This window comes from Crinia signifera, chromosome 4 (assembly GCF_055691185.1).
Source record: "Crinia signifera chromosome 4, ASM5569118v1, whole genome shotgun sequence".
In the NCBI taxonomy this organism is placed as follows: domain Eukaryota; kingdom Metazoa; phylum Chordata; class Amphibia; order Anura; family Myobatrachidae; genus Crinia; species Crinia signifera.
The window spans coordinates 203180961-203196340 of record NC_139220.1 but is presented as its reverse complement, the minus strand read 5'-3'; the positions used below and the strand labels follow the sequence as shown (position 1 = coordinate 203196340).

Below are 15380 nucleotides of genomic sequence, written 5' to 3'. Positions count from 1 at the left end.
CAGCCGATACATTTCCACAAAATAAGATTTCTGACTATACCACAAAGTTAGCAAGGCCTATAGACTTAAGTGGAGATTGGGAAGTAGCTCTTACAGAAATACAATACCCACACACCTGGAATACAATCGATGTGCGTGATTGTGTGTTGAAAATAACAAAGTGGGATGGGACGAGCGGTACAGCAACGAGGGTTTGCGTTAAACCGGGGTTTTATGAAACCATCGGGGCGTTACTGTTTTCTTTCAACGCTGAAATTGACCGACATAAACTGGATGGTTTAAAACTATTGTACGATCCGCTTGAACGAGAGATAATCATCGACAACAAGGCGATGTACAACATCACAGCCGGTCCTAAATTGTCGAGAATACTGGGGTTATACCCGAAAACTAAGTTTTTAAAACCGTGCGCCGACATCAACGGCGGGCAATATACGCTCTTCGTGTACACAGATATTATCGAACATCAGAGGGTCGGTGATAGTTATGTTCCGTTGTTGCGCACCGTTGAAATAAAGGGCCGTAACAACGAGATGGTCACTATACGGTATGAGAAGCCCGATTATGTTCCGTTGTGCAAGACGCATTTTGACACTATAGCCATAGAGATAAAGAATGATCAGAACGAAAACATGTCATTCAAGTTTGGGAAAGCGAACGTGAAACTACATTTCAGACGCCGCAAATCCGAATTTTATTAAAGACAATGGTGGCCGTTAAAAATTATGGTGACCCGGGGCTCTACGCGCAATATTATAAAACACAGGCCGGTAATGGATTACCCGGTTTTCACGGCAGCGCGTATATGTACGGGTGCGGTTTAGGTGGAATTTTTCGAAGCCTGTTCAGAAAAGCGGTACCGCTTTTCCGAAGAGGGCTGGCGATAGCAAAGCCCCACGTGAAGAATGCAGCACGCAACATCGCGAAAGACGTCATCGGACAAGCCACAGCGGCTGTTGTGAGCAAAATACACGACGCAAATCAAGCGAAGCAAGATGGATCAGGTTTAATCTATGCCAGGAAAGGGGCGGCTAAAAATAAACGGAAGCGGGCAATACGACTTCCGACATGGTGCAGACCCCTTTTAAACAAAAAACGGAGCAGACGCGGCTTAATTAAAAAAAGGAAACCGAAGCGAAGGGTCGGTGATATTTTTTAAGCATGTCTTTCATACACAATGAATCCATGGAATGCGCAAAATCTGAACTTGACCTTTTTGACGTACCACCGACGCAGACCAGCGTAGAGAAAAGCCTCTACGTCGAAGTTCAACCTTTGGCGGCATTATCCGAGACCGCGCCGCTTGAATTCTACATAGCGGCCAGCGGTGAACACTACTACGATCTGAACAACACGTTGCTGTACGTGACCTGCAAGATCGTACGGCCTGATAACACGGCTATACCTCAAGACGCCAAGGTCGCTCTTATTAATTACCCCATAGCAACTTTATTTAGTCAGGTTGATGTCACTTTGGGCGATAGGCTAATATCGCAGTCCAATAATCTTTACGCTTATAGGGCCTACATAGAGACCATACTGAATTATAGCTCAGATGCGCTATCCACAAAACACACAACTGGATTATTCTACAAAGATGTGGCTGGAGAACACAACACAAGAACCCTGGATGGTGTAAACACAGGGTTTATAAAAAGGGCAAGAACAACGGCACAAAGTCGAACGGTTGAATTATTGGGGCCGCTACACTGTGACCTTTTTCATCAACATAAACTAATATTGAACGCCGTGGACTTGAAGATAAAACTCATCAGAAACAAAGATGCTTTCTGCTTAATGTCTGCTGAAGCGGAGGCCTTTAAAATTCAGATTGTTGCAGCGTCCCTGTTTGTGAAAAGGGTTCAGGTCTCACCCGCCGTCCGGATTGGACACGCCCAGGCCTTACTGACCACCAACGCCAAATACGCGATCGATAGAGTGGGCATGAAGATCTATAGCATACCGACGGGGAGTCGCGTATTTAATTTAGAAAATCTGTTTTTAGGACAGGTGCCAAAAACCGTTATAGCCGCTTTTGTAGATAATGAAGCGTTTTCAGGAGCCTATGACAAAAACCCTCTACGGTTTGAACATAAAAATGTAAACTTCGCATCCCTATACCTGGATGGAACACCGCATCCGGCCAAACCATTTCAACCAGACTTTGAACACGGTAACGCGGTTCGCGAGTATATGTCGCTCATTCAGATCACAAATAAGCAGAAATCAGATTCGGGTATACTAATTGACCGTGAAGAGTACCTCAACGGCTACACACTATTTGCTTTTGATCTGTCGCCTGAACAGGAATGCGCGGAGCATCTGTCTCTAATCAGAACCGGAAATCTACGAGCTGAATTCCGGTTTGCAGGAGCACTAGACCGGACAGTCAACATAATAATATACGCATTATTTGATAATATCATCGAGATCAACCAGCGGCGCGATGTGCTGTATGATTATCTATAAATGAAATAAATAATTTTTATATTTATCGTATATTTACCAATATTCATCACCCCATCAGCGATATGAACACATTACAGATAAATTGTATACTGTACGCTAATCCGGTGACGCGCCTGTTTTTTAAAGGGACCTACCCGTGTGATATGCTTCCGAGCGGTAAACTATCGCAATACCCCTGCGCGTTTGTAATCAACACACACACCAGCGCCCAACCGGGGGAGCATTGGTTGGCCGTTTATTTTAACAACCAGCGCGAGTGTTACTTTTTGGACTCTTACGGTTTAGAACCTGACAATCCCCTATTCCCAAAGGCCATAATAAATTTTTTAAACTCAAATTCAAAAAGAATTTACCACCAAAATAAGCAGTTGCAAGGTTTTAACAGTACCGTTTGTGGGCAATATTGTATATACTTTATATTTTTCATGTGTAAAAATTACAAATATACAGATGTGTTGGTCCGTTTTAGTTTTGATACAAAACGTAATGATCGCTATGTATCAAACTTTGTAAGGCGTCTCCCTAGAAGTCATTGTTTGAGTCGATATACGGGTAACTGTATACAGTCCTGTGTCACCAGTAACCAACATGTGTTTGATAAAAATAATGTGTAATACAAAATTGTTTGTGTAACTTGTAACTAATGTTGTGATTGAAATGCTGTATGTACATTGCTTATGGTTACTTTCTATTAAAAAATCTTGCTTATTGAACTTTATATCGTGTGATTGCATATTTTTGCAGACAAACTGGTTAGAATCAAAGAACAAAACAGCATTTTATAAATCATAACCATATTTTATTGGTACAGACAAAATGTATTTACAGCAAAATAATCACGAATAACACGATAAACTTTACAGTTAAAACAATACACTAAATACATGATACATTACAAATTAAACGTCATCGTACAAATTAAACGCACAAAAATACATCGTATAAAAACATTATAAATTAGTTATATGTTAAAGGTTCAACCACTGTGAATCCTGAAACAGATTTACGGATCTTTTCCTCGGTAGTAAGTATCCGTGGGGCGTTGTTAACCCGGGGGAATTTAAAGCATTTATACGACTTTTTTTAATGTTGTGTATTGGGGAGGCTATATTTACATTGCCAATTTCATCATCGTAGATTTCAGCTTTTAAGCGATCTAACTGTAATCTGTTTGATGCATTACCAACTACAGTGGACGGGATATTCAACTCAGCCATAGCGCGCATAAATTCAATCCATCCGTTAGGCATTTTATGACTCGTCACGCTGTGATTTTGCGTGATACCCCTTATCAAGTCTAACACATTGGATCCTGGCACTGTGACGCCTTTATACATAAACACACCCTTGCGGTCCCAATTCGCAATGTCTTTAGAGCGAACCATTTTACTCATTAGTATTTCACAGTTCTTTTTATACCGCGCATTAACACTGTTCAAGACATCGTGGTAAACAGCGTCGGTAGCGTCGTCTTGTGTAGGGTTAGTTGTATCCTCAACAGCATTTGCACCGGGTGATAAAAGCGTTAAAGTTGACATTTCTCTATCAGTTTGTTTACTCAACACCAGGTATCTCTGTAACACAGCTGTGTAGCGTTTTGCCTTTTCATACTCTGATAAAGCATTATTATGTAGTATACTTATGATCTCAGCATCTAGGCCTTGCGTGGCTGTTTTGCGTATATCATCGCTGTTTGGTTTGTTGTTTAAACGGTCTATCTGTTGCTGGGGGACCAGATACATTTTCTCAGCGTATTCCATCACCGATTAGACAGTAGTCCGGTAATTAATGGAATGGCAAATCCTAGCAACGATCCGATAAACCCACCCGACTGTTTCACCAACCTCTTCTTTTTCCCAATGGCGCATTTCTTATTACAAAGCGATTTTATAAGGGACCTCTTCTTTTTAAGGTAGTTCAACTGGCGCTGTGACAGGGGTATTTTACCTTTAAGCGTATTGAGAGCAATCTCACATATGGCTGTCACCAAATCGTTTGAAGCGTTGGATAATATAGCGTTTCTTTGGGCCGGTTTGGCTTTAATGAGGGTTTTTAAAAGGGCCCAATTACGCCTTATCCTGGTCGACATGTTCACAGCTGTTAGAAGCGGTAATGAATGACTATAGGATGCGCGGTTATAGCTATTTAGAACCCCGCTTCTTAACAACATAAGCTACTGGTGTGTCGGGGGGAAATAAACCGCTTCGTAAACGATAATCATCAAGGGCATTGTTTCTTAAATCAACCAGTAAATAACCGTATGGAGGCTCCGTAGCGGACTCATAGGCTTCAAGAAAAAAACGATATTTTGATGGGTACATTTGTCTAGCCAGAATGCTAACCTGCATTTTATCCCTGGGGTTTTTAAACAGGACCATATATTTTGTGTTTAAATGTATAGTCCTGCTCTTTCTACCTTGACAAAATATGTTTTGCACAAGGTACATGACACTGAGATTACGATGGTGCACATACTTTGTGAACGCTTTCTCAACCTCAGAATTATTACTCGCTGCATCCATCAAGTCATCTATCACCGTTAAATTAATCTTATCAGGGGGAAAAAGCTGGTCGTCGCTAAATGACTCGGGCAAACCCTCTATAAAACGCATACCAGGGTGAGCACTCAGAAGTTGGTCATATATCGGTTGCCAACAGGTGTAAAACCAAACAATATTATCAGGTACATGCGTCATATGTGTGGATGCGTGTTGTATTAGTGTTTTCACAAAATAACTTTTCCCCGAATTGGAGGGTCCGGCTAAAATACAGGAGAAGGGGTGTTGAAAACGGATATCCATCTTAATAACCAAATGGTAGGGTTGTAAAATTATCCGTGAGGTTACGTTTAGTGTAAACGCACTTTTGCGTTTTCTGCAGCATACGGGTTTCAATCTGCCAGTACTTTTTCACACGTACTATACCGGGCTGCCTGGTCACAATTTTTTTCTGATCCTCGCCTTTGGGGTTTAAAGGATAATCTAAGACCAGTTCTTTCAGACTGTCAAAGTTAACGTGCTGCTCATTACAAACATTCAACGTTATACCTTTGACCTTGAGGCTCGTCTTGCCGTTGCTTAGTCTATAGCCGTATGACTTGGGGCCGGCTGAAACAAACTCTGTTATATGCGTACCAGATGGTAGTTCGCTGGTCAACTCCCCTAGATAATCGCCTAATGGCGGATTCCAGTCACCGGGCCTGCTGACAAAAATTACAGAATCTGTATCGTGATACAGACATCTATCTTGTAATCTATCCAATAGGTTGTACAACTCGACGCGGGCGTGCGCTGTGGTAAATGCTGCTATAAATATATTTGTTGTTGAAGACCTGGTATAATGGTCTTTGGCGTATTTCCAGTTGACCATAACAGTTTCTGAGTCTATGAAGTCTAAAGCAGACACCTCATAGTGTGGTTGAAAGGCATATTCAAAAAGCTTATCAGGATCTGTCACTAGACAAGTATTGGGCATGTTGCTACGTTGACCAAATTTACCCCATAATGAGTTTAAAAACAATTTAGAAATTTGTCTTTTGGCGGGGTTGACATTTATGTGTTCGTGTCTTAAAGCTATGCCCTCATTTTTTTGATACGCGTCTATGTACTCTTGTTGTTTCACAGAGTCTGTACACCAATCGGGGTAACCAGAAGCCTCCTGTTTATCTCTGAGGTGTGTTTTAATGTAACCTGAAAACAGATCATCAGATCTCTCATCAAAATGCCACACCTCATAGATTTTACACACTTTGTACCCCTTTTCTATAGCAAGATTTATCTCCACTGTGCACCATGTACCGGTTAGGGCGCGGTTTTCTGAGTCATGAACACACGGCTCACACTGTCCAGATTCGGCGCATGTGCGGCACAGCGGAAACATTAACTTACCATTCATTTTAACCGGTAAAACTGGAAAGAAAAGGCCTCGCGGAGGATTAATTTTTAATTTAACAAAACCAAAATACTTTGTGACATCATCAAAGTCCTTATAAATGATGCGTGGGTGACGTATAGGATATGTTTTGGTCTTGTTGACAAATGGGTATAGGCTAGTAAAGTCAAAATAGTGTATTTTTTCATCGCACTCTGTCTTGTGATAAAGTTTTATGGCGTTAGTGCGGCCGCCATAAAGACCATCACGAGGATCCAAGGGGTCAGGGATTTCCAAACCTTTCAGAAAAACCTGAAGCTCCTCATCAGTCTCCCTCATTTTCTTCCACTCACACCCCCACATCTCCCTTATCTGAAATCCACACCGTTTAAGGTATTGTATCCTTAACTGTGTCTTGTGCCGCAGTTGACCGTAGGTTGTTTTAGTCAGATTGTTTTCATCATCGGTTTTGTAACAGTTGTCACAACCGTGATAAAAACACCCCTGGAATTCAAAAGCTGTTGGCACGCCGTTAATCACGGCGTAACCATCCAGACTGTATCTACCGACTTTCTTCTCACCACCTTGTAAAGCGTGTCTTATACTCACACCTTCTTTGTGTTCTATGTACATTAACCACTGTATGGCTGGTGTTGAGTAACGCTTCTGGGTCTTGTGATAGTTATCACCCGGTACAAGAGCCAATGTGTTTGCCTGTAAATATTTACAACGATACATAGCCATACAAACCGACGCTAAAGTCGTCAGTTGGAATGGATCAACGTGACGTTTAACGGCTACATCTTTTTTCTCTGCCGCTATTACAAACTCCTGTTCTGTCATGGCTATAACGGCTGATCTGAAAGCTGCGCACCCTTTTTGCAATATTCTGACATCCTCTTTACAATATCGTATTAATTCTTTTTGAAAATTAAACGCCTTGTGTTTGTTTTTTTCGTACCACTCTGTAACATCAGCGGCCTCCTCAGGCATCATGTGTTGTAGGCCAAAATATTCTATTGAGGGCATGACCCCTATGTAATTTTGGTTATCGGCTGTGTTAAAAAAATGCGGGAAATGACCTTTAACGCCATCAAATCCCATGGCCTTTGGAAATCTGCTCAATTTCATGGGGAGAAAATTGAGAGAGTCTATAAACCTAATCTTCAGATCTTTTATTGTGATACACATTATGTTTCCGCCATTAGAGATGAGGGATACTGTATACCGTTCTTTGATGATCTTGTTCAATACAAAATACGAATCATACCGCCCAGCGTTATGGGCTATGAATGTGTAATGCGCAAATTTTGGTTTCATGAACGTCTTTACAAAATCATCGATACAAGCTTTGCCCTTAAACTCCCAGGATTTCTCACCCATTAATGTGAGAGCGTAACAGTAGTTTGGTATATGTATACCTGTCTCCTGCATGCATTCGAAATAAAAAAAGATGTATTTGGTGGTGGGTTCTTCCGCTTTGATGGGCTGTATGTAACACAAATGATCCGCAAACCCATCAACATATGCCTTGCAAGTAGAACACTTTAGCCCCTGACACTCATGAGACCTGCGACGGTAGAGACAACACCTGTCGCAATAAACATGTTCAAGACAGGATATTTTGCGATCTAAAGCTAAGGATTTGTGCTCCTCTAAACATTCACGCGATCTGCAAAACACCCTACAAACCGAACATCTTAATGCGGAAGCCCCATCATCAGCGCACGCTTGTCTGTGACAAGCCTTACAAAAGAAAAGACAATCGTGGCTATTTTTGCGCTCATAAGTTCGATTACATAAGGAACAGAAATATCTCGATCCGAGAAATGCGCAGATATTAATCAGGCCATAATAGTGTGAATCGTGATATAATACATACAGGGTATCACCGTAGCGCGATTCTGAAGAATAGTAATGCCAAGAACGATTATTATGATATAATATTGTAATTTTTGTTTTTAAGTGTTTTTCAAAAACAACAACGTCGCTAAAGCTGACTGCTTTATCGATCGGTAGGTTCAAATCCTTATGAATTTGAAGCGCCCGATCGTGTATTTCAGCGTCTGTGGCATTACCTTTATCCAGAAGTTTGCAGATCGATGCCGCAAAGCACAAATAATTGTGCGTATTGTTGAAATCATACAGGTGTCTTCTGCGTCTTTCTATAATTAAGCTGTATGGAATGCGTCTAAGGCCGCGACCAGTTAGGGCCCCACCCGCTCTATTTCTAAAAACAGTGATCACAAACCTTAAACCCGTGCCTAATAAGAATTCAGCGTTACTTTGAAGAGTGTTTGTAATTTGATTCAAGAAACTGACAGCGTCTAATGATTCTTGCGGCTTTCGGTGTGAGTAGATGGCGTTGTGTAAACCACCCCCCTCCAATCTTAACTGTACACGATCATTAGGGTCAACACCAACCATGAATTCATCAATCATAACCTGTATAGCGTTGTGTACGGCTTCAACACCCTCTGCAAATGATGTAACTCTTTCCAAATTAACAAATTGAAAATGATTATGATACTCAATAGCTCTGAAATTAGGATGGTGTCGCTCATACCTGTTAACAGCTTCTAAGTACACATCTCGCCGACCTTCACCATTACCGGGTGGCGCACCCCCATCTATGTCATTATGCATGGGCGTTGCGGGGTGTTCAACATTGTCAGGTGACGCAGCGTCACCCGGTAATGGTTGGTCCGGTGATTTGTCAGCCTGTGCACCTGGTGTTGGGGTTGTGCATCGCCCCCTGTGTTGTTTACGCTTTCTCAGCCTGTATATGCATTTTAAAGCCTGTTTTATTTTCGAACGGCGAAATAAGTGTGAGATTTTGCACGGTACATTTGCTTTAATTCTTGGGGCTTTTTTACACACATGTAAATTACGTTTCAACCCATAACCCACCATGCCTAGTCACGGATCCGTTTCAATTATCTCGGCAAAATGATACATGTTCGCTTTAATAAAATCCCTAGTCCTCACGGTCTCTGATATATGATTTGATGTTACATTCATGTACATTTCTACAAGTTCTTTAATGATCTCTGGCTTCTTTTTTGAACCATAAAGCTCATCTTTTATACGGTTCAACATGGTATTGACATTTCTACGCATGTACCCTATATGCTCACGCATCCTCCCCATGACCGCGTAGTATTGTATTTCCGCATCTTGTCCTAATTGTTCCACATTCTGAACCCCATCAACTATGTCTGTCGATACCACGGTCGGCGGGGCATCCGCACCGCCCGATGCGGTTGCCTCGCCGACCGTGGTAAAAACACTGGGTAGTTTTGTGTAATCATCACCCATTACTTTATCAGGGATTCCGGCTACAGATGTTACAGCCTCATCATCATTCTGTGGTGTATCTGAGACTGACTCTTCACTAGGGGTGATAAAAAATGTTGCCCATTTAAGTCCTCATCATTAGCGGATAATGTAGCTGCAGGCGTGTTACTGACCACGCTTTGCGTTTCTGCAGTATGATGTTCCTGCGTGTCTGAAATTACGATGACATCATCATCCGTCAGCGGCGTGTATCTCTCTCTTGACAGTCGTAAAGTTTTACGAGTCTTCACAGTCTTTGTATTACCGGCAATGTCAATGCCGGATTCAGTAGGTGTTGCAGGTGTTGTAAATGCGTGCGGGTAATCCACATTACTCACGGTTGGCACTGTTTGTAATGCAATTCTTTTTCTCACGGGCCTACCTTCCGAATATTTCAATCTTCTTTTAAGGTCTGATAAATCGGCCTTGTTTTCTTGACCGACTCGACTTTTTGTAATTCTCCGCTTGCTTGGCTTGAAATCGTCGCGCTCGGTGGCCATGATCTCGGCCCTTGATACATCTTCTTGAAGTTGTGGGTCGATCACCGTTTTAGCTGATTCACCCCCATCCATTTCAGCATTGAGTGGTTGAGCAACCCCGGCCGCTGCTATCATTTTTGCGAATCGTCGCGGATCCGCTGTAAATAAAAAATAACAACGTTTTAGTTACACATTCGCGGACACTAAGACAACCGCTTTATAACACCTTCAGACCCGCCTCCCAAAACACCCACCCCATCCATGTCGGTTTGCATCTACACAGTCTGTTTAACACCTGTGGTTTCCATTTGTAAAGAACAATGATGAACGCGGTCCTATATAAGAAACTAAATAAATAAACATTACATTACACACCTGAATATTTGCCAGATCTTTCCATCGGCGTGGTTCCTACTGTAATAAAAATCACACCGTTTTAGTTACACATACGCGGTCACAAAGACAGTCGCTTTATAACAACTTCAGACCTCCCAACCCCCACCTTCCTTGTCGGTTTTCATCTACACAGTCTGTTTAATACCTGTGGTTTCCATTTGTAAAGAACAGTGGTAAATGTTGTGCTATATAAGAAACCAAATAAATAAACATACACGGGTATTTGTCAAAGGTTTGCGCCGGCATGGTTCCTTTAAACAACGACCAGAAAGCTTGATCGCTGATCTGGGTTCTTTTTGCTCCTTTAGCCAATGCGCTGTTGGGTTGTTTGGCGTTTGATCCAACACTCGATGTCGGTTCTCTGTATCCGGATGGTCCCGCTTCACACGTATCGGCCCTAGGTACCGTAGGTTCATACCGGCTAGCTATGTCATCTGTAATACATATATTATCAATTAACGACACATTCGCCGACTTGTGAAAAAAAAACAAAAAAAAAAACCGTCATTTAAGTCATGATAACAACAACTCCTGTGGACACTATTCATGATTTTGCGACGATATGTAACATTTAACACAAAAACACATTATAAAAACATCACCAGCCAATCGTCAAAATTCACCTTGTATAGCCGGGGTCTGGTATAGCTGTTTATAGTGTTTTGCCGATGGTAAATTCCAGAGATCATCCATTATGTGTTCTGCATCAGATTTCGACATAATCGGCGATACTAACAGAGAACAAATAACACATTAATATCACAGGCTGTATAAAAATGAATATAACAGGATATATATATATATATATATATATATATATATATGAGTGAGAACGTGAGAGTTCGCGCGAGATAGCGTGAGAGAGAGAGAGAGAGAGAGAGAGAGAGAGAGACATATTTTTGGAAATAATAATATATCACATTTTTTTTAACATACATCACATTTTTTTTGACGGCTTATGATTACCTACATTTTTGCGATTCGGACAAATCAGAGTATGCTGCGTATGGGTTTTCGAATGTCGTCAGATCCGGACCGACTGTGAAATCCGAACCATATGATCCAACTTCAGATGCGTCATTTGTGACATCTGAAACTGATTTATGGGATTAACAATTTAATAAAAAATAATATATACATAAAAAATAAAATAAAAATTAACACAACAATTTTGTAGAACGAAAAATACAATCAACACGTGTAACATTAATACCAATAGGGCGCTTGATAATTAACACCAACAGAGTAACATTTATAACCACCAACAACAATGTGTCTTTGATCTGTAAACTTACACGTATTTGTCTGCTCATTTGACTGCTGTTGAAAGCTGGGTAAATCTTGAAAGTCTCTGAGACTTATTTTATTTGCATTAATGGTTTTGTATTCCTTTCTCTGTAATAAATAATAATAATAAGTTGAAATAACAATACAATAAGCTATTGTTAAACTATTGTAAATATCATATACACACCTGCATGTTGGTGTTTTGTTGATAGCTTAAGTTCAAAGGTGTTTTCTGCAACAACCACTAGATGGCACTGTTGATAATAAAAGATAACACGATAAGTTTCCATAACGAAATTTGCGTGCACAAAATCACATAAAACTATTAACGCTCTCACAAAAACCTGATCTATGAATACCTCCTGACATTGTATTCTATAGATCGGCCTATAAAAATTAATTACAGGGGATCCAACAATGCTAATGACTAATCCCACCATATCACATGTTTAGCCAGCAGACAGCCATACATGGCAGCATAGCGTGCGGCTTTACACATGAAAATGTAATAACTAGCTCATTATTTAAAACCATTATGTATAATACAATGATACAATATTAAAATGAAGCTATTTATAAGTATCAAAGCCGTAATACCAAAAAAAAAAAAAAAAAAAAAAAAAAACTCATCTATGAAACAATCAATAAAAATTAATTACAGGTGATCCAACAATGCTAATGCAGAATCCCTCCATATCACAAGTTTAGTCAGCAGACAACCATACATGACATCATAACGTGCTGCTTTACACATGAAAATGATACAATATTAAAATGAAGCTATTTAGAAATATTGTATATACATATATATATATTGTTACTCCATATCACATGTGTAGTCAGCAGACTGCTCATACCTGGCCGCATTGTGGATAACCAGCTTATAAAATTACACTATAATAACAAAATCACTTTATACAGCCGTTACACATCCGTTATACCGTAATCTGCGATGACTAACACCCCCCCCCACCCTACCACTAAATAAAACATCTTGCTATGTATATTATAAAATATTAAAACTATTCTATTTAGAAATATTGTATATACATATATATATTGTTACTCCATATCACATGTGTAGTCAGCAGCCTGCTCATACCTGGCCGCATTGTGGATAACCAACTTATAAAATTACACTATAATAACAAAATCACTTTATACAGCCGTTACACATCCGTTATACCGTAATCTGCGATGACTAACACCCCCCACCCTACCACTAAATAAAACATCTTGCTATGTATATTATAAAATATTAAAACTATGCTATTTAGAAATATTGTATATACATATATATATTGTTACTCCATATCACATATGTAGTCAGCAGCCTGCTCATACCTGGCCGCATTGTGGATAACCAACTTATAAAATTACACTATAATAACAAAATCACTTTATACAGCCGTTACACATCCGTTATACCGTAATCTGCGATGACTAACATTAACGAACTGTAAATTGTAATAACACAATATACTGTATTTTTAAAAGCAATATGTATAATGTACAGACCACAAAACATCTTGCTATGTATATTATAAAATATTAAAACTATGCTATTTAGAAATATTGTATATATATATATATATATATTTATTTAGAAAATTAATATAGACTCACCCTCTGGGAACAAAATCTTCAAGTTTTCTCTGAATATTTCTGGAACAAAATCTTCAAGTCAAAACTTCAAGTTCTCTGTCTTGAATAGTGTGTGTGTGCGAAGACCTTCAACCTCAATGTGTGGCAGCTGCCTGGTAGTTGTCTGACCCCATGGAGAACATATTTATACGTTTCAGTCAGTTAACACATCTGTGTTGCATTTGTCTCATTTGAATATTCATGAGTTGTGTTCCAAAGTCATAGACAGGCATATCAAATATATATATATATATATATATATATATATATATATATATTTGATTTAAATAACATAGCATATTGTGCAAAACACAGCTGTGTTCAGAATATTTAGCTCGATAAAATGCCACTAAATTGCCCCCTGAATAAAAACCCTTATTCTTATTAAATAAATGTCAGATATGGCACACCATCAACAACAGCATACATAAGACCTATATATATATATATGGGCTTTTGTCATCATTTTGGAAGATTCCCGAATAAATCTTTTTACAAATACCATCTGGACTTCTATATGATTGATCAACAGATTTGTTGTATATGTATGTGTATGCTTTTTAATTTAAAATATATACCTTATCCACTACACCTGTGTAATTTGATTGAGATATATATATATATATATATATATCTGATTTAAATAATATAACATATTATCCATATTTTATTCATCACATAATATAATGCTACCATCACATTACACACATATATACATATATATATACTGTATATATATATATATATATATATATATATATATATATACTGTATATAGCTATATATATATATATATATATATATATATATATATATACTTTATATAGATCCTTTATTTATCAGCATTGATAATGTTCAGGGTTAATGTTCAGTTAAATATAATATATAAGTTAATTCTGTAGTCTCTAGCTCCGTCTGGAACTTGCTTGCAACTGCAATACATGGCCACTAGATGCCACTCATGCTCTGTTGCAAAGATTTCATGGCCTTTCTTTGTTCTGTCTAAACTAATTAAACGGTTAGCCGTGTGAAAATGTTTTTTTCAGAGGTATGTGCTTTCTAATGAATATAATTGTTACCAGCCCTGCTGTGCTGTCTACGCTAATTGTGTCATACGTAAATGTCAACGTCTTCAAAGACTATGGAATCCGGTGTTTAAAATTACTTTTGAAAATTACAATCATCCGTCATATCTGATGTCTTTCTAAAAGTAACACTATACTTCTCACGCTGTGTGTCTTTAAATTTAAATGCCTACAACATGTCAGGCCCAGACTGAATGGCTCTGTATCTTTAAATGCATAACATATGTATACCCAGACCTCTTTGTTATGTACGCGGATATTTCATTTATTTTAAAAGCAAGAAGGTCCTTAGATGCTGTGGAAGTTATCGTGTGGAATATAACTTTTTATTTTTATTTTATTTATTTTTGATACACGCTTGGTCAGGCACTTCGTTGTAGTGCTTTTTGGATCGTTCTAAGGTAAGTGTTATTATAGTTGGTAATGATCTGCCTGTATTATTCACTGTGAAAGATCTATGAGCTATACCAAATCACATTGCCCTTGTTGATTTATATCCGATACGCATATCATATTCCTAGAAAAATATGGTATACAACAAGATCTACTTTTTCTCACAACTTTTTTAGCATTATGTTTAGAAATTCTTCCAGCTGGTTAAGATAACATTAAGCGAGCTTTATATATGTGTTATTTCACATAGTCAATATCAGTGTATGAAGTTACAGCCTCAAACCAATTATATTTTAATACTGTTTAATATTAATTTTATACTACTTTGATATCAAACGCGATACGATCGTATCAAGTTTGATATCAAATTGTATAAATGGGGGCGTGGACAACCTGTATAAAAGGGGCGTGGACCTGTCAA

General features: G+C 38.9%; 1 protein-coding gene across 1 annotated transcript; it reads right to left on the bottom strand.

Moving 5' to 3' along the window:
• Positions 1-9686: 9686 nt before the first annotated feature.
• Positions 9687-13694, bottom strand: LOC146073010 (uncharacterized). The gene is made up of 8 exons (XM_083180183.1): positions 13464-13694; positions 12025-12091; positions 11846-11945; positions 11521-11646; positions 11174-11281; positions 10766-10984; positions 10530-10568; positions 9687-10312 (listed from the first exon to the last, which is right to left on the bottom strand). Exons 2-8 carry the CDS (start codon positions 12028-12030, stop codon positions 9687-9689), a joined length of 1224 nt encoding a protein of 407 aa, XP_083036309.1. The 5' UTR covers positions 12031-12091; positions 13464-13694.
• Positions 13695-15380: the final 1686 nt, after the last annotated feature.

Excerpts from the sequence above, each read along its gene's own strand:
- LOC146073010 (XM_083180183.1), bottom strand. Across the intron at positions 11,647-11,845 it reads AAATGAGCAGACAAATACGT|TTTCAGATGTCACAAATGAC; the intron begins GTAAGTTTACAG and ends CCCATAAATCAG. Across the intron at positions 10,313-10,529 it reads AAGATCTGGCAAATATTCAG|CGGATCCGCGACGATTCGCA; the intron begins GTGTGTAATGTA and ends TTTTATTTACAG.